This window comes from Tympanuchus pallidicinctus, unplaced genomic scaffold, assembly GCF_026119805.1.
Source record: "Tympanuchus pallidicinctus isolate F22 unplaced genomic scaffold, pur_lepc_1.0 scaffold25, whole genome shotgun sequence".
Taxonomy (NCBI): domain Eukaryota; kingdom Metazoa; phylum Chordata; class Aves; order Galliformes; family Phasianidae; genus Tympanuchus; species Tympanuchus pallidicinctus.
The window spans coordinates 7,112,013-7,132,195 of record NW_026294742.1 but is presented as its reverse complement, the minus strand read 5'-3'; the positions used below and the strand labels follow the sequence as shown (position 1 = coordinate 7,132,195).

The following is a 20,183-nucleotide window of genomic DNA, read 5'->3' as shown; positions in this document are numbered from 1 at the left end:
CTCTTTAAAATGTCAAACATGAGTTGTTGTTGTTGTTTTTCCCCCAACCTCGATATGATGCAGGCAGGTGTGAAATCAGAAGTGCAACAGATGCTTGTGAAATCTGGAAGCCTTTTGCACACGGCTATAAAATGTAAAAACTGACCCTTGGTAGAAAGTGCTTTATAATAATATAGAATTTGTCTTATGCCTGTGAGAGAAATAATCTTCTGCAGAGCCCAGTCCTACGCCAGCCAAGGGAGTCCTCTCCATTCCTCGTACCGCCGCCTCCTATTCTTCATAAACCCTGCCCAGGAGGAAAGCAGAGAGCAAAATATTTAAACCATGAAGGAAACAACTCCCTTCCAAATAATTAAAACCCAGAAGCCAAAGTGTTAGCCTCTGCTTAAGTAAGTTGGAAAGCTATTGACGTGCTTGGCTGCAGTGAGTGGGACATGCAAGATGGGGAAATCCACATCCAATAGTATTCATTAACCACTGGAGAATCCCTCTCTTATATGCAAGCATGAGGTAGATCATAGTTGTACATCTGTATTAGAATGGATAGTAAGTTAACAGTATGTCATCTTTGGAATAATACCAGGCTCTGTTGGTTTTCCAGCTTACACCCTGAGGAGCAAACCTGGCAGCCTTGTTTGCTGCAAACTCCAACGTGCTCAAGCTCTTTGGGTGAAAATGTCTTACATAGAGCAGGGGCAGTGCTGTTCTGGAGAAGGAATCTGCATTTGTGCTATTTGCCTTTATATTCCCTGCCTTTCCCTTTGGTGTAACTCGGTGGGTTTGGTACAGCTGGCCCCAAGGGCACTGACCAGTTGTTTGCTTCGAGCAAGTCACTGAAATAAATTGGGCTCTTTGTATCTGAAATATCTCCTTATTGCACTTAGTTTGGGCTGTGGAGGAGCCTGAGCAGCAGGCAGGAGCTGTGCCAACAAACAAACCTAAGCAACCAACAAAGCCTGATGGTTTGCCATTGGTTATATAGATCTTTGTAAGGGGAAAGGTAGCAGTGCATCTTAGCATTCCCTGGGAATGATTCACTAGTTAAAACTGGCCAAGGCCTGTGGCATTAAGAGTTGTAGGTTTTGAAGTTTTGCAGCTAAAGTGTGTAGAGTAGAGTAGGGCAGAGTAATCCCAGCTCTGCTGACTGCTTTCCTTACAATTGCATGGAAGTAATTTGGCCTTTCATCTTGGCTTTTTAGCTGTAACGAGGAGGTGAGTGCATGTGAATGGCCAAGATCATCAGTTGACAAAGAGTTCAGCCGAAAATAATGACTATTTATAGTTATAACACCCTAATCCTAAAATAGAAGCAAGGAGCGCATGTGGCAGGAAAGAAATTGCATCATGAGCATCCGTTTCTACTTATAATTTTGGCAATGAAACACATCCCTTGTGCTGGATGCAGCACTGGCAGCGTGCGCCCATTCTCTTACCTGCCCTTCTCTTTCCATACTCGGTACCACTTCAGCAGCCTCACTGTGTTCTGGCGTTTGGGGTTCAGGCAGTGCTGCTGCTCACCTCTCACTTTCGTCCACAGAGTCACGCTGCAAAGGAAGCATGCAAGTTATGGGCACTGCAGACAGCCCCAGCCCACGGCTCTGCCTGCAGGGCACTGCCCAAATTGCTCAGGGCACTGGCCCAGGCAGTGATGGGGCAGCAGGAGGGTTTCCTGCTGTGTTTGATGGCAGCCATCTGAGTTAGAAGAATGTTGAAGCAGATCTTCAGCTGTTATCAATCAGTGCACTTCAGTGCTTGTCCACAGAGCCAGACTAAGTTGTAACAGATGAAGACATACCCGTTAGTTTTGATCAGTGGGTTTGCTCTGTCTGCCTGTTAAGTATTTCCTTTTGAGTTTAATAGCTGGCTTAATTAAGGCTCATTTGGGCAGCCTTAGGTCTTTGCAGGAGGAGACGGTTCCCTTAGGCTTAACAGTGTTGCATCCGAGGGAAAAAGATCAAACCTGGATTTTTTTTCCTTTTCCTCTTTACTCAATGATATTTTAAACGCTTGCACATGGGTGGGTGCCTGCTGAGCCCAGCAGGGCTGGGCCTCCAACCTCCCCTGACCGCAAGCACATCAGTGTGCCCGTGTCAGCAGCATTCCCTTGGTGTCCCCTCAGTGCCAGGATGAGCCGTGCTGCAAGGCAGAGCTCTGCCTGGCACTCCAGGTTTCTTCCCAGAGAGCTCAGTGATGCCCTGGAGGCTCTGCCTCAGCTGAGGTGATGTGGGAGCTCTGGCACTGCTTCCACAGAGGGTGGCTCTTTGGAGGTGTGAGCTGTTTGTGCTTCTCAGGGCTCAACACCAAGTGCTTTTTTGGTTTTGTTGTTCATTTGGTGACTGAGGAAACCCTACAGTGTTGTTGTTGTTGTTTTACTGGCTTTATTTCATTTTCTGTAAATACCATCCACAAAAAGGAAAGGGTTTCCAGTTTACCCAAGATACTATAATGGGATTAGTCAGATGCTATTAGAAACATGAATAGACGAATAGCAGAAAACCAGAAATATGTGTGTATAATGAGATTCTGGCATGGATTGGTTCAGAAGGGAGCTGAGCATCTCCTGCCACAACCAGAACGCCTCGTGGGCTTTCCCAGCACACCCTCTGCTGCAGTGGGAACCCCCCTGTGGGCAGTGAAACACTGCTCATTGCTGTCTGTTCAGCTGAGAGTCGTGCTGTGTTTCCCATTTCAGTGTTGTACACTGGGCTCAATTTCTTTCTGTTCAATGAACCTTCATTTTTGCTTCCTTTCTGTGCTCTCCCTCCACTGGGTGTAAGCTGAAGTCATAAAAAATAAGGTGTAATTCTCAGGTAGCTCTTTCCCAACACACAGAAGAACACCTGATTGCTTTCTAGAGTCTCTGGGCTGCAGAGGATGGAAGGGGAGGGGTCACTGCTTCAACCTGTGGATCACTGCTGCCATCTCAGCCAGTCCCTGGGCATCAGTACATGAGGGAGGTGGCGAAACCAAGCTCAATGAAGGCACAAAGCATGCAGGTTTTAGAAACCTTGAGGTTGGCATGAAGTTTCTCCATCCAGAAGCCATCTCCTTGGCTGTACCATCTGCACTGACCCGTGCCAGACCTTGGCTTGAGTTTCTCTTATGACAGAGCACACTGGATATTTCCAGAAAATAGCCAAGCTATGTCACAGGAGGAAAGGAGCTCCCCTGAGAAGCAGCAGTGAGTGAAGGACAACTCTGACCCTGCAGTGCAAGGAAGAGGAGGCAGACAACCTCTCAGTTGTCCATCTGAGAGGTGCACCATACAACAGAGGTTTTTCTTGGCTGAGATGCATTGCTTACATGCCAAATGTAGGTCTGTGAGACATCCCTGTGGTTCTTGGTGCTGAGGGCACAGCCCTGGGTGACAACAGTGGGGAATGCTGGGCAATGCCACCTTGGGGTGCAGGCATGCTGCCAAGGCAGGATTTAGTGGCACGTGCTTAGAAAGAGAGACTGTAGAAGCTGAGTTCCTGACTAAGGATCTGTCTGGGTGTGCTGCAGGGACAGGCTGAGCAGGATGGATGCTGCAGGTCTCTTAGACCTTCAGAGGTCTCCCTCAGGTGGCATCTCTGTATCTGAGGTTCCTTGTGCCAACACCGTCCCTGATATATTCACTTCTCCAGCTCTGGGTTAAGCACCAGGTATGTTCCCCTCTTGGAGATGCACAAAAGAGACAGCTGCTTTCAGACAAAGTGTTAAACCTCCCTCTCTTTTTCTTCCAGAATGGGGAAAGTGCCTCCTACTTGGTGTGCTGTGAATCCAGATAGGCTTTAGCCAGGGCTAGGACTCAGTTCAGCTCTCACCCTGCACCACTGCTCTGCTGAGGGGGTCTATGGCCAAAGATGCATTCCTTCCTAAACTGCATCCACACCCCTCATAATCTTCCAGACCTCATTTCTATCATGTTTCGCCTGTATAGGGTACAAGAGCTTTTGAGGAAAGCAGGAGGGGAAAGCAGCTTCATCAACTCATTTTAAACAATCACCACAGCAACAAACACTGGGCTGCAGGAATTCAGCTCTTCTGTGCCTCGGCCAGAGACTCCCAGATCCCTTGGCTCTGAATATTAATTTGAACTTGTTCAGGCTGCAGCAGGGTGGCTGGGAAGGCAGCGATGGCAGCATGTTACTGGCCCATGGGTGTCTCCAGGAGCATGGGAGAGTGATGGGACAGCTCTGTCCCAGCAGCTGCTGCAGCTCTGTGAGCTTAAATAGCATTGCTTTGCATTTGCATAGCTCTCTGCTGGGATAGCAACCCAGGCACTGGGGATTTCCCAGTTTCCTGATGAAAAAGGAGAAGTTGCATGAATGAAATCTATTCCACACGTGGTGTTCTCCCCTCTGCAGGCTGCCAAGCTTGGCTTGGCTGCTCACAGGGATGCTGGTGTCAATGTGGAGAAGCCTGTTGCAGATTTCCAATCCTGTGCCACAAAGCTCTGCCCTGGGCAGCATCTCTGCAGGGTAGGCTCAGTTCTGGAGGCATTACCACGGTCATGCAGGCAGGATGGGCAGAATGGGACTGGCAGGATGGGGCCCTGGGTATCTTATGGTGCAGAGCAGGATGCTGAGGTCCTTTCTTTAGTTGAGGAGCAAGCACCAGGGTGATCTGTAGCATTTTGGGGTGTATGGTTGCACTCAGGACCCTTTTTTCCTCTGTTGTAGGTGGCAAGCTTGTTGCAGTCTTCTCAGTTACTTTGGTCATTATCCAGCTCTGTGGGCTGGGGTTTCCTGGGGCATTGGAAGTTAGCCAAACCAGGGCAGAAAATCCCCTCAAACCACTTGTATTTAAAATGGGGAGGAAGAAAACCATTCCGTTAGAGATGCTGTCAACCCCTGTGGCTGCCTTGCTTTGCTGTGCATCGTTCCGAGGCTTCCAGCAGCATCGCTCAGGGCTGGCGGCGCAGCTCAGAGAAGAGTTCTGTGCTGGCTGATCCCATGCAGCACACGGGGCTGTGGAGGTCTGAGGACTCTGGGATGAAACTCTGTGCAGAAGCAAATCCTGCTCTTGTTCTCACTTTGCTCAAAAACACTTTGAATAGTTCTGGATTTTACAGCAAGTGGCTTGCCGTGGTATTGGCCCCTGTTTTCGCTCAAGCTTATTCTCCTTTTATTGTTACCTGTTTTGCATATAATCCCTTGAGCAGACAACAGTGTCAAAAACTGATAGCAGAGTTTTTGATCAGAACTACACAATTATTGCATCAGAGACAGCAAGTGACTTTTCCCGGGAGCTGGCATGCCAGAGAATGATAAAAGCAAAGAGCAAAGAAGGATCTCATGGTGTAAAGCAATATAATTCAGCTGACAGTGAAACGGAAAGAAAGAAATGAAGGGAAACTTACATAATCATCTCCTCCACACAAAATGGGTACCTCGGTTTTATTTCCAGCTTCCGTACATTAGAGAATCTTATCTTCGGCCCTTTCCTCGAGCACTTGCACTTCACACCTGGAAGAAAAAGCATTTGTTCACCCTCCTGTGTGCCCAACGTCCCCCCCTCCCCCGTGTGCCTGCAAGCTGCAGCCTGCTCCATCAAGCCCTGATGGGACAAGCTGCATTTCGTGTTGCTGCTGTGCTTGAAAAGAGTGATGTTTCCTTTGCCACAGGTAGCAGCTCCCCCAAGAATGTATTTTAGAGCAGTTCTGAAGCTCGGTAAATAGGAGAGCTTTGTGAAGCGCACCTGCTGGGATTGGATATAATTGTATTGAGCAGGAGGAAATAGAAATGTAGGAATTCACGTTAAACTGAAAAAGCAAATGCCCTTCTCAGCTCCTTTCTCATTTTGCTCGTGTCTCGCTCCCAGTTTGGAGCACTTTCAGTCCTTTTTCTCTCACGGATGCTGCGGTGCATTCGCAGCCAGACAAAAGCTGAGAGTTTCTTTAGCCGCCGGTTTTGTGCTCAGCAGAAAACGCACCCTGGCAAAGGCAGTGGGATTCGTGCACTTCAAACTTGGCTCTGTTTTCCCTGTGCGAATCGCCATTCGTTTTGGAGGGGGGGAGATTCGAGGTGTGCCCCCAACAGCGAGGGCGCGGGGTGCAGCTGGGGCGCTGGGTGTGCTGGCAGGATGCGACTTTGTATTATTGCTTTCACCTTTTAAAACCAAAAAATCGCAAGGCTGCTTCGCGCTGTGGAATCAATATTATTATTTGTAGTGACACGCAGGGAACTGTCCTTTTCGGAGGAAAATAACGGTGAGGGGGGGAAAAAAACGCACCCTGAGAGAGCTTTAAACGAGAATAGGCAAAAATCCTCTTACCTTCCGCACTGGCTAAGCACATCGCAATGAACAGCAGAAGCAAGGCTGCCGTCAGGAGCTTCATGGCGAGCCGGCAGGTACCCGAGCGCACGCAGCGGGGTTCGGTCTTGCTTTCCCGTCCTCGAGGTGGGAAGGAGCGGCTGCGGGCGGTGCTGCTGCCCGAGCTCTGCCGCGTTCCCCCCCGCTCGTCCCCTTTTAAATGCTCTCCCGCTGCCCGTGCTGCCGCCTCATTAACATGCGGGGCCGTGCGGCTCCCTCCGCTCCGCAGCCCCGGGGGGAGAGGCGGGCGGGCGGCGGGGAGGGACGGGGCGGGCAGGGGGGGAACGCGGCGGCCGCGGCTCCGTTGGGCTTCTGGCGGGCGGCCGCTTTGGGAATGGGGGTCTGAAGGGGCTCACCTGGCTGCGGGAGGCGCCTCCGATTTGCGGAGAGGAAGGAAATTGGGTGAAATGGATGGTGAGATTAACGCCGGGCTCCTGAAGGCGGTGTTAGGTGGGTTTGGCATGTGGGGTATTTCAGGAAATCGGTTTTAGGGTAGCTTGAGCAAATGCTCGAGGAATTTCTTGCGAAGGTAGCAACAGGCAGAAACTTTGAGGAATATAAGCGTGTTCCCTCTGCCTTGCAGAAGCTGACTCTGATTTCACTATTGCTAAAGAGCATCCTCAGCATCCCAATTCCACGCTTTTGCCTGCGGAGCTGAACGAGGTGAGGAACGGTCAGGTCCCCAGTTTCATGACTCATTCAGAGCACGGTACTACAAACCATTTTACCAACTCCGGCTCATCTCAGCACCCTGCTCCTATACCCACACACACACACACCCAAACCGACCCGAGCCATTCCTCTGGCTGGGGAAGCCCTGCCTCGCTCTCCCAGTCCCATTACACGCCCTCAGCCCCATTTCCATTTGAAGTTTCCCACCCGGCTGTTTTCCTCCCATTGGCAGCGGCCGCCCCGCCGCGTTCCGGCCGGGTGTTGGCAGGCACTGAGTACAGCCGTACCACACGCAGCCTGCACGTTGCACGCAGGCGGTTTGTCTGCCTTGTTCCAAGAGCTGGGTTTCATGCAGGACGTGCCGACACGCCGGGAACAGCCTGCTTCGGGGAGCCGGGGAACGTGGCATGGGGGCTTTGGGGGTTAAAAAGCTCATTTCTGGGTAGGGCTGTTCGGTGCGTGGAGGTGTTGGGAGTGTTTTGTTAGGCTTTTGGGTATTTGGGCTGCGTGGTTCTAAAGTAGTTCCTGAGACTGAATCCTGCTGGGGAAGGTTTGCTCTGGGTGTAGTTCAAAACTAAAGGGACAGGTTTGTGCCGTGGCCTGGTGATAAAACTGGGAGAGCTCAGTGAAAAGCTTTGAAAGACATCGGCAGCACCGTGTTCACATGAGGAAGGGAAAAACTGAAGGATAGTGGAAAAGGCAGATCCCAGAACAGTTGCTGGCTGTGTGGGGAGGATGCTGGCGGGGCACTGGGGATATACAGCTTAAATCCATCCCCAGCCCTCCTGCAGTTTGGGGTCACTGCTTGATGTGTGTGTGTGTGTGTGGGAGCAGCCCTGGGCTGTGCTTGTCCCAAGCCCAACAGAGCTGTGGGAAGGGAAAGCCATCCTCCCTCCCCTCTGCTAATAAAAATTGGGTGCAGCTTTAGCTGTTGGCAATTTGATCATCCTCCCAAATTGGGAATCTCATGTACAGGCAGCAGGAAAGGAAATTCTTGAGTTTTCCAAGAGTGAATCCTCTTGTTTTATGTGACTCTTGCTAACAAGTGCTGGAGGAGCCAAGCTTATGAGCTCTGTAATAAGCAGAGTGCTGTTTTAGTTCTAATTTAAAGTGGGGAAATGGATGTGTATGAGATGTGTGTGGGTATGGTAGCTGCATGCTGTGTGCCTGAACAGTTTGGCTGTTTGGCTGTTCGCTATGCCATGTGCTGACCTTGACAGTAATTATTTCTGATAGCTCAAAGGTGTCTCTGGCCATGGAAAGTCAGATTTTGGCAGCCGTGTCTGGCTGCTTGTGACACCTGCTCCACCTCCAAATGTCAGTCACAGAGGAAGAAGAAGGTTTGGTAAATGGTTTAAAGGGAAAGGAAAGGTACATGGGCTGAAAGAGAGAGAAATGTTTGCAAAATGGCCATGAAGCTGATGCTATTTACTGTTGTTGGGGCACAGTGCAGTGTGTAAGAATTTCATCATCATCTGGTTGAGATTAAGCATTTGGAGTGATGTGACAGTGTGACACAGTCCCTGGGTATCATATCAAGAATCTGGGGCAGGAGTCGGGCTTGAATTCTCACTCAAATTCAGAACTAAGGAGCACAGATGAACTGTATGTTGCACAGAGTTTTCTGTTGGATGGTGCAGTTAACTTGAGATTTTTGGGCTGTGTAGCCTCTTTGTGTTCAGCATCAGACGCATTGTGCGACGTGGGTGAGATGCAGAGCCAGCAGAAAACTCAGCCCCAGGCTTGAGGTGAGTGGAGATTGCCTCAGATTTGGGCAAACAGATCTGGGAGCGTGTTGCAAGCTGTTCCCCTGGTGCTGTCCTCACTCACTTGAGGATGTGGTCAGGGATGTGGTCAAGGCTGTGTTTCCACCTTTTGCTCCAGACAGCCCTTTTCTTGCCTCCATAGCAGTGCACAGTAGTTGTGTCATCCCTTATGTGTTTGTCTATCACAAGTTGAAAGTCAAAGCTTTAGATTTCATCTTTTGTCTCGGGAAACATGAAACATAATTCAGGGAAAACAGCTGCGTTCCCTTCTGTGGAGTTTCACAACGGATGAATTTTGCAAAAGAAGCCTCGTATTGTTTTTGCAGTCACTGCTTTCTTTTGATATTTTCCTTTTATTTTTATTTCCATTATGAGATTAAACTCGAGACTCTGCTCCTTCTCCAGGGAGCAGTTTTAAGACGGCTCTCTTCACAGACCTGAATTATTCACCAAGCTGGAGTTTTGTGCTGAGATCAGAACGAGTTGGTCTCTTGTTGTGTGTGGGAGCTCTTTGAAGCTCGTCATCATGAATCATTAAAAGGGCTTCAATAGCAGGGCCGAGCGGAGACCTGACGCTTGGGGTAGGTGATCTGAGAACCACCTTGAGATGCAAACAAAAGGTTTAATCCTGACTTTCATGGCGTTTTATGTTGAGAAAATAGTGAGTTGTGTTTAAGTTCCTCCTGGCTCGCTTCCTTGTCTGCTACAACTTACCATTTGTTTTTGTGTGAGAGCACAGTTTGCATTGATACAGTTCTCTCTGCAGGCATCTGAGCTGAGAATCTTTGCAAGCATTTATTTTTGCACGTGGTCACACAATGAGTTGGATTGGCAAACGAGGCAGCTGCTGTTAACCTGCTTGGTACGGCACTGAGGCTCAGTGCCCTTCTCCCTTTCCTAAATGGTTTTAATTCTTGGTGCTACACCACACTCTTGGGCCAGGATGCTGCATGGCTGTCCTTGTCCACTGCATCCTTGGAGCATTGCAGGGGCTGAGTAATAACACGTGGATTGGATGGAGAATGTTTCATAGAATCATTAAGATTGGGAAAGACTTCTGAGGCCATTAAGTCCATCCCATCCCCACTATGCCCACTAATGAGATCCCCAAGTCTCACCTCTGCACACTTTTTGAGCACCTCTAGGGACAGTGACTCCATGCTCACCTGTGCTAATGTCTGACCACTCTTTTAGAGAATAAATTTTCCTTAATATCCAACCTGAGCTTCCCCTGGTGCAATGTGAAGCCATTACTTCTCATCCTGTGCCAGTTAATGCCACTTCTCTGAAAAGACAGTGGGTCCTCTGCTAGCCCATCAGCCTAGGGCTATTTATTACCACTTATGGCAGCAAGAAGAGCAGAAGGGGATCCATCATCACCCTGGACCTGTTGTGCTGTACCTTTAGGACACATCTGCAACTCTTCAGGAACTTTTGCAAAGCATTGGGCTGTTCCCGTGCTCTTTGAGAAGATCCTTTGCATCAAAAAGATGGAGTGATTGCTTTCCTTACTGCTTGCCATTGCCCTGTAACTGTGGCAACAAAACTATCCAGGATGGAGAGTTAAAGGTATTAGATCAAATTCTTCATAATTTAAAGCCTTTGCAAGCTTAATTATCCCTGTCTGCTGCAGCTAGGTTAGGGGCTGCCCATCTCTTCATTTTCTGCTGAGCTGTGTCTTGGTAATGATGGGTATTTTTCATATGCTGAGTTTTTTCACCCCTTGGGATAGAAAGCATGTGTAATGTCTTTAAAGATAAACAAAATGAATGAGCTAACGATGCAGACTTCCAATGTTTAATGGAAGATTAGTAGGCTGCCATCCATCATAACATCGTGCGAGGATGGCACGTTGGAGAGCTGATGTGATGAACTAGAACTGGTGTTTGTTGCTGAAATTAAATGAGAAATTGGCAAGAGAATAAGGGGGGGGTGAAAGGGGGGGCTGATAAAATGCACAAATATTGCATGCAACGATGTTGTAGGGCTGCACATCAGCACTGGGAAGGGACAGGGCTTGTAAAGCTGCTATGCATCCCCCCCCATTCCCTGCCCCAAATTTAGGGCTCCACCGCCTTCACTCTCAGGGACAAAGCTGTGTCCGGCTCACGGTTATTTCCTAGGCCTTTGGCAGCCTCTCCTGGCAGTTGGCTGGCTCTAAGGCAGGCAGTTGTTGCTAAAGTGATCTGGAAACAGAATGGAGCCTTGATGCTGCAGGGGAGGGCTGTGCCTGATGGTGATGGGTCCACAGTTGGATTAGGTGATCTTACTGGTCTAAAAAGAACCAGCCTTAATGATTCTAAGATTCTATCATTCCAAAACTGTATTCGTGTAGCAAAAGCACAGTCATGCAGCAAAATGACTATTGGAGTTGCACAAAGTTGAGAAGCACTGAATTAACCAGCAATGCAGAAAGGCTCAATGTGTTAGCACTTCTTTCCTTACGTACTGAGGTGTGCCTTGGCCCATACCTGAGGTCTCCCCAGGTCTCACTGACTTGGTGGAGAAATTCCAGAGCAGCTGATCTTTATGGGAGTGGATGTGGATTTATGGATGTTCTCTGAGATTAGGGTACCTAAGAGTTAATGTGAATCTCAATCAAGAGGACATTAAGAAGTGCAGAGGGAAAACAGATTAGCTGTCCTCTTGCCTCACTCTACGAGATGAGCCAAGAGAATGTGATGAGACCAATGGAAAAATAAAAGGAAATGAGAAATCAAAGGAAATGCCACTTCAGGGTTTATTTCATATATTGAGAAATTTTCCCTTTAGAGGATCAAATATTTTTTAGCAGAGCTAGATAGATTTTTGTCATAAGTTGTGATCCTCTGCAGGGGTTTGAGAGGCAGTGGCCCATCTCAGATGGAAGCAGTGGGATGCTGCTAGATGCTGCCATGGGGTTGTGGTGTGAGATGGGGGCTGCCATCACCTCAACATCAACTGGCCAAGAGCATCTCATGGGGGCTGAGCAGCACATCTTCCTTCTTTTGGCCATTATCAAAGAGGCATTGCAGATGCTTAGCAATATCATAGGCAAAAAGACCTTCACCACTCCATACAATGTCAAAAACCTTTCACTGGAAGCTGAAAAAAATATTGTTGTGTTCTTGGACTGGCATGATTGCCCTGTCCTTTTGGTACCTGTGAACAAAGGTTCAGGTTCTTGCAGCCATCTGCCAGCTCCTGTCTGCCTGTGCACACAGTCGGGTTTTGCTCCTGCCCTGACACACAAGCCTGGTCTCAGGTCTCAACCAGCTGGCTGACAGCAGGCAGGTGCTGCCGGAGGCCAAAATGAATGATTTATCTCTGGGCTACTGTCACCGTTTCTTAAGACTGAAGTCTCTCTAATTAACTCCTTCGCCTTCATAAATTCTTTATTGACACTTGTATCTCTGGTGCTTTGCACATGTTTGCTGGTGGGGCGCTGGTTTTCCTTCCAGGTGTTGCTGGTGGGCTCTTCTTTCCACTTATGCCTTTAGTTGTGCTGTGCAGCACCCTTCCTCTTACCACACTGAAATTTCCATAGCTTTTTGGGGCATTTCAGCACTAAGAACACCTTGGTTTCAATAACAGGCTCCAAAACTGAAGCTTCTCCCAAATGCAAAGAACATTATAAAAAAGGGTTTTAAACAACAATTGCTCACCAGGCCTGCACACAGTGAGTGCCAGCAGCACAGAGGCCAGCTCTGTGCAGCGCAAGCCTTGCCAGCACTCTGCTTTCTGTATCTGTGCCTGCTGTTTCGGTATCTTGCAGTTGGAATGTTCCAATTTCTCCAATTGCATTTTGTTCCTGGTTTGGGAGGAGATCTGTGCAGCCCACCCTTCTGCTCCAGGTGGGATGGCTGCCCTGCAGATGTTGGTCCTTGCCAAGGAGAATTGGGATCATTGGCTGCGTTTTCAAAGGCTTGCAGTGCTCCTCACCAGGGGAAGGTCAGCGGAAGAGAGTCACCTGGGAGCTGCTCTCTGGAAGTGAAAATGGGATGCTGGATTGGCTTCTGAGTAGCTAAATGCACTTTCTGAGCATGAGAAGCAGCCCACACAGTCTTCAGATGTGTTTGTACCCAGAGCAATGCCTTTATAGAATCACAGAATAGCCAGGGTTAGAAGGGACCTCCATGATGAATCTCCAACCCCGCTGCCACATGCAGGGCCACCAACCTCCACATTCAATAGAGCTCCAAATGAAGCTATCAGCTATGGCTGCAAGAAGGGGAAAAGGCATGATATGTCTGCCTTCCTCAGTGGCCTGGTGCTGTGTTCATGGTCATGCTAGCTGGCTGGTGTGACCCTTCTGAGCAATGTCGTGACTGATTTGATTAATTGTATTCATTTTTCCTTGAGAACCTCTTAAACCGGTCCAGCTTAAGCTAAGCGTTCACTTCCATCCACCCCTCACCCTGTGACTATGCACAATGGCATTTCCAGCTATGCTGAAGTTCTCATAAACTTTCCTTTCATTCCTTATGGGAACTCTGGACACAGCAGCAGACAGCTGTGGATAAATAGCACCTTAATGTCACACTGCAAGACACATGAGCCTTCAGACACCTCTGGACCCACTCTGTCCATTGAGTATGACTGGCATTAGGGATTTCTATGCTAGCCCTTTCCTTCTGTGCTGGCCTCGTGTAATTCAGGTTCCTGGATTTGCAGAGATGGGAATCTGGCTGATGGGAGCAGATGGGGGGAGGGGGAAGGTGCTGTATGTGTTTTCTCAAGTGTCAGCCCGTTAGTTTGAGGGACAATTTGTGCCTCTGTTTGTACAGATCTGCCTATGGCTGGAGCATGATAAGACAGGCCGATCTTCAACATTCTTTACCTTCTGTGCTGCTAGGGAGACAATTTCCAGGGTGAGGCAGCTGAATTTTGCAAGTAGTGTATCTCCAGCAAATGTCATTGTGCTACACATTTGGTCTGAATTCACAGGTTTATGGTCATTGGGGAACACAAAGCACTAAGAAGCAGGTAAAGGCTTATGGTAGCCTTCAGCATCATGCCCTTTGTTTTGTCTTCAGCCTCCAAAAGAAAGAAGCAAATATTGTCTGCAGTGCATCAGGGCCATGGATTGGTGGCTGTGGCGTGCATGGGCTGGCAGTTGGACTAGATGGTCTTAGTGGCCTTTTCCTTAACGATTCTGTGATTTTTATGAAGGCTGCTGGCAGTTTATCACCGCTGTATTATGCATGCAGGGATTTGTAATACTGCCTGTGGCTCTGCCTGGAGGCTGCCTTTAGAAAGATGGGGGCTGCAAAGACTGAAATGTCCTAAGGGCTTATTTCTGCCATCAGTTGTGCTTTCCTGCTCTGCGGAATATTTCCTGCTTCTGTTCCCAGGCTGGTGCCCACGGTGGTCCTGTTCTTTGTCTGTCTCTGTGCTCCTGAAGCTGATGTCCTCACTCCTCCCTGTCTGCAGAACAGCAGTGCCCCCATACCCTAATGAAATAGGAGGAGGGTGAGTGGCTTTGTGGCCGTGCGAAGTTCGCAAGCTATTCAAAGAGCTAATTTTACTCTGAACCTTTCTCATACTTGGGCAAGTCAACTTTTGCTTTCCAAGGCACTGACTCATGGTACTCCAGTAATAACCTGACATAGGTGCAGGTGCCATGGCTCTTCTCCAGCCCGCACTCCTGGGTTTTTCTTCCTGGAGGGAATCAAAGGGCACAAGGACAGGGATGCAAAGGTGGCAGGATTTAGTGGCTGGAAACGCTTCTCTCAGCAGGGAGGTTGGAACTGGATGATGTCTGAGGTCCTCTCCAACCCATGCTATGATTAAAACAAATCCCAGTAAGGTGCTGCTCTCTGTCACCTGGGTAAGCGTGCTCATGCTGAGAGACACTCCAAAATAACCCAAACAGCAAGCCCAAGAAACAATCAAAGCAGGAAACTTCAAGCACAGCAGTTTTCTGCAAGCAGCAGCTGTGCTGGGAGCTGAGGTTTAAGCTGCAGTTAAAGAAGTTCATTGCAGTAGTTTTGAAATATGGAGCTATAAAACCCCAATTTTCTGCGTGCAGAGCTAAGTGTGTTCCTCTGTATTTCTTCTGATGAATGTTAAGTGGATCAATTGTGCTGAGGTCGCCTTGATATGTTTATGTATTTTTTTTCCTAGTGGAATTTAATTCAACACAAACTACCATGTTTCCTACCCCCATAGTTCCTCATTTAGGTGCAAGGAAAAGTTGAGAGCAATAAGAAAATACTGGAAGCTAAATAAATGTTCCCTAATCTCTCTTCAAGCCCAGACTGAAATGTTATTAGTACTTTTAGGCTTGTCTGGATTAGTTTCTTAAGAAGCTGAAACTGAGCAGATCTAAATAGATTATTAATTTAGTAAAACACGACCTCTCTGGGGACTGAGCCAAAGGGGAGTATCGCATTGCTTGGCTTTTCCACCATGTACATGCTTTTTTTTTGTGGGGGGATGTGACCTTCTTCTAAACTGGGGATGGTGTGAGTGAGGAGTTGTGTTGTATGGGCACCATGTGGGGCGAGGGGCAATGGGAGCCTTTGGCCTCTCCTCCTCCTTCATGTGATGCTGGCAATGTATCTGGTTTAAGACATGGGCTGGGAGCTGCCTCTACTACAACTGCCTCCACCACAGTGCTTATTTGAATCGTAGGTTATGGTGGTGCTTTCTAGCAGTGTGCTGCTGTGGCTGTGTTCTCTGCACCTGAGCCATGCCCAAAAAAAGAGCAGGTCCTCATAGTCAAGGAATTTGAATTTAATGAGTGAAGAGGAGATATAACTGAAGAGGTTTGGCTGCCCATAAATAAAAGCAGACCCACCTGAAAGCTTCTTGCTGTAGAACATGGAAGGCCAGCTCCTGCTGTTGCTCCTCAGTCCCCATCCTATAGCTCTTGTGGCTGTGAAGAGGCTGGCTTTGTGGTGTCCTTGGAGCGTGGTTTGGCTCCATCTGCCCCATGCTGGAGGGATGCAGTGGGTCCTTCCCCCCTCTCGCTGAGTGTTGATTGCAGCATCTGGTCGTAAGTGTGAGAGGAATTCCTCGTGGGCTGGAGTATTGGTGGTAGGGAAGAGATTGTGTTTTGTGAGGTTTCTGTAAGTGACACCTGCACTTCAGCAGCTGAAGTGCCCCAGGGCCATTTGCTTCTCATTACTGGAGGGTTTTTTTAACCCTTTCTTTAAGGATGGCTCCCATTGCTTGGGATTTAGTGCTGACTTTACATTGAGAAGAGCCTGCCTGCAGGGCTCAAACTGAATTGATGGCATTTCCCTCTTTTCCCCAAGGATCCCCATGGTGGGATCTGGCTGCCCCTAAGCTGGCAGTCACGCTTCTAAGCCAGCTGTGCAGGAGACCTCTGCACCTCAGCTTCCATAGGTAACTGGTAGATGTTGAGTTGGGCTTTGGACATGGCTGTCCACAAAGATTTGTCTTAGATTCTTTACAGTGCCAAAGCTCCCACTGAATATCATGAAGCAGGAGTTGTACTATACTGTAGTACAACTATACTATAAATGGGTCAATATTTCAGTGGTTTTAGGTCACTTTGTGGAAGAAAAAACCTGCTCGTATTTAGGGACAGAATATTTTCACAATTGCTATGAATCTGCCAAAGAAAATACAATTCCCTGGTATTTAAGATGTTAGGGAGGAAATCAAATGAAACTTGCTGCGATCAGAATAGCAAAGCTTGGAAATGTGAAGCAATCTGTCTCTTGCAGCAGCTATACCCACAACCAGCAGCAATAAGTCTCAGCTTGAGCAAAGTGGATTTTTCTGGGTTCTTTTTCTGTTTCCATAGTTTTCTATGGGGAAATGGGAGTTTACACATAACATTGACATTGTTAGTATTCCTCCAGCTGCTTTCTATTTAGGGGACTGCGTGTGTCGCATTTATCCTGCGCTCTTTAAATAACCAGAATTTTATTTGTGCCTCCTTGTAACCTAAGTATAACACTGTTTTGGGAGGAACACGACAGATTTGCGTAAGATAACATGGAGTGCTGTATAAAATGTGAAAGGAAGGGAAGGGGGTGATAACGAGTAGAGCTGAGCAGAGTCCTTTGGAGAGCTTTCTGAAGGAAAATGTCCTTTTGCAAAACCAATGTTTACAATGGACAAATTTCAGTGCCTTTCGGAAAAACAAAGTTGTTTTCCTCAATTTACTGGAAAGGCACTTTTCAGTTTTTGTTCCTAGGAAGGGGCTGTTTGTGCTGGTGGGAGAGAAATCCGTGCGAGGTCTGGGGCTGGTCAGTGCTGTGGGTTTCCCTGGGGGTTTTGGTCGTAGCCACTCGGATGGCTGCAGGCACAGGATGAGCCTGTTGGCCTGGGGGTGCTGTGAGAAGCCGCCATGGTTTTGTACTCAGTTTCAGCCCCTCGAGAGAGGGAACTGAATCATTTGTGGGGTGGTGCAGGGCACTGATGCAATTAATGCAACAGAAAGATTATTGTCTGGTTTGGATCTTTCGGAGTTTGTCTTTGATTTCTGAGCAAGATTCCAAGGCAGCACATCGACGTTGCTAAAGGTTTTACTCTGATTCATGACTTATTCACATTTTCCAGTAAAAAATAGTTTAATCCATTTAAATCCCTTCAAAAATTAATTGGCATGTTTAGCAGTTTCCAGTAATAAATATTCTTACATTGTTTCCTGCTGACGAGTTGCGTTTTATTTTTATTTTATTTTTATTTTTATTTTTATTTTTATTTTTATTTTTATTTTTATTTTTATTTTTATTTTTATTTTTATTTTTATTTTTATTTTTATTTTTATTTTTTATTTTTTATTTTTTATTTTTTATTTTTATTTTTTATTTTTTATTTTTTATTTTTTATTTTTTATTTTTTATTTTTTATTTTTTATTTTTTATTTTTTTTTTTATTTTTTTATTATTATTATTTTTTTATTTATTTTTTTATTTTATTTTATTTTTATTTTTTGCTTCAGGTGATCCTCCCCAGCCTCAGTTGGGGGAAATCACTCACTTTTAATTTGTTGTGTTCAGTGTTGGGCTCTGTGGACTGCAGCTCTCTGGGGTGGGTACAGCATGTGCCAAAAAAGCCCTGTTGGCACAGCAACACGATGTGATGGGTTGCTATAGAGGGGAGCTGAGCCAGGGCACAGCACAGTGCTGGAGGGCTGTGATTGGAAAGTGATGCATGTAGCAGAGTGGAGCAGCTGTATTTATGGTAATTTCCTCTCCCTGTTGTGCATGGATCCCTTTACCTTCCCAGCATCTGTAATTGCTGGGTTTGTTAGGGGAGAGAGCAGGGCAAATATCTACCCCACTGCCTGCAAAATACTGACAAGTTTTCTTTAAGGAACTGCCACAGTGCATTGCTTGGTATTTTAATTGCTGGAATACATCACGGATGAACGCGGTGCATGCTGTCCCTCAGCTTGTGGCTGCAGGGTTCTGACAGCTCGGAGGCACGCTCATAAATCCCATCATTTATGGGCACATTTCTTATGTCAAAGAGCACCACAAATCTCTTCCCAGAGAAAAATCAATCACGGAGTTGGGCAAGGCAGCTTTCAGCTCCTACTGTTCTGAGGTTTGATTACCTGAAGATATTCTGAACTTATTTATTTTGTCATCTGTACAAATGCACAGCAAATCCCGCTGAGTCTGGTGAGTTTCTCTGCCCTAGGATGATGTTACTTCAAACCTGAGTTACGTGTAGACTGAATGTTGGTGAATGTTGCTGCTTGATGTTACGTTGCTATTCAGTTATAGGGACTTTTCTAAAGTCGATTTTTGTGAACGGAGAGCTCCGGCTCTCCAGTGAAACCCTTTGCTCATTAATATTTGCACTGCATTCCCCATGAATACATGAGGTTTATCTTAATCTCAGAATTTCTTATGGAATTGTGAAAGGCTGAGAGAGCACTGGGAACCTGATGGGCTGGGCAGGTCCCGACTACTTGGAGCTGGGAGGTCCAAGGACAAAGCTGGGCATGAACCCACATCCCCTGAGCAGCCCCTTTCCCCTTCACCCTGGGCTCCAAGCACTGCACTGGAGCTCTCTTGGCTGATTTATTTTAGATCAGTTCCCGCTGGCGGTGACAACTGACTTTGGGTGATCTGTGTGCTTAATATAACCGGTAGGATCCATGGGGAATGTTATTTATCTTGAATTATGGACTGGTTAGGGACTTCTGTGCCTTGCAATGCACAACTGGTATATAGATTTGAGCAAAAATACATACATGTGTATTGTCAGCAATTCATTTCCAAGAATTTGCTTGTATTATCTTTTTCTTTGACTGAGTGCAATACAGCGGAAACTATTGACATGGCAAAAAAAATAATGAAGTACCTATTGAGGATTTTCAGGTTCTTCTGGGATCCTTAAAATAAATTAAAAGATAATTCATGGGAAGGTATCAAGTGCATTCCAGACTCCTACTCATACTGTTCAGTCAAAGCAGTCAGGCCCACGCTCTTCCAGGGCTGTGCAGGAGATGTTTTGATTTTCACACAGAGCAGGGAAACCAAGGAATAGAAAAAAAAATTGGAGTTAAATACTATGTTTATTTTGTCCTGAAAAATACAGTTTCCAATGGGATTAAATACTGAAGTGATGTACTGCAGTGGGTGCTCTGTAATTGGTACCTTCTACAAATCTAAGCTCTGCTGGTTCATCATGCAGGCAAACTCACATTCTCACCGAGCACCTGGTGCTGCTTGCTATGATTGTCCTCCACACAATTTTGCAAATGTCCCTAAGCATTTTTAAGTCCTTGTGCAGAGGGATGAGGCATCTGGCATTTGAACACCTTGATGAATAGCACAGTGTGCAGCGCACCGATGGAAACGGTCACTAGATGAGTCTCAGTGGGGAACGTAGAGGCAATCAGGATGAGAAGTTGTCTGGGGATGGCCCACCAGCACAGCCCATTGCCCATGGAGAGGTTTCTAGGACAACTGGTAGGCTTTGGGAACAGTGAAAGAATGGAGTCAAAACCTCAAGTCAGATGAGGAGAAAATGAGTAACATCTGCTGGGATGCGTGAAAGAGCCATTTGTGCTCACTGCAGCCCCAAGTGTTGCTTGAGCAGCCCCTGGAGTGTGGGCTGGAGGAGGGGTTGTTAGGATTAATTTATGTCCTTGTTACAGCTGAGGCTTTGGACACTGCCCTGTGCTTCGCCGGGCATTGGTGCCTGCATAGGGGCTTGGCTTCACCTCTGTTTTGGGGGAGAAAAGTCTCTCTTCTCTTTGGAGTCTGCTGAGAAGAGGGGGTCCAGGGATTCTGCTACTGTACCTTTGTTTATATTATCAGGTCATGAATTATGGATTTCTGCCATTCATCCACTCTCCAACCTTCTGAGCAGGGGTTGGAGCTAGGGACTCATTGGTGCATGGAGCTGCACGTCCTCAGCATCTCATCAGGGCTGCCTGCGGGCAAAATTCCTCTGCACTCTGATGGGAAGAATAAACCTCTCCACTTCCCTTTCCGGCCCCTCTGCCAATTTGTTGGGTCAGCTTGTTGT

General features: G+C 47.3%; 1 protein-coding gene and 1 long non-coding RNA gene across 2 annotated transcripts in view; one reads left to right on the top strand and one right to left on the bottom strand.

The window, feature by feature from the left end:
• Positions 1 to 20,183, top strand: part of LOC128083785 (uncharacterized) — a 57,050-nt gene that overhangs the window by 6,547 nt on the left and 30,320 nt on the right. The gene's annotated exons all lie outside the window — the stretch shown is intronic.
• On the bottom strand, positions 24 to 6,494 carry CXCL14 (C-X-C motif chemokine ligand 14). The gene is made up of 4 exons (XM_052689331.1): positions 6,259 to 6,494; positions 5,345 to 5,450; positions 1,434 to 1,544; positions 24 to 286 (listed from the first exon to the last, which is right to left on the bottom strand). Exons 1-4 carry the CDS (start codon positions 6,320 to 6,322, stop codon positions 271 to 273), a joined length of 297 nt encoding a protein of 98 aa, XP_052545291.1. The 5' UTR covers positions 6,323 to 6,494; the 3' UTR covers positions 24 to 270.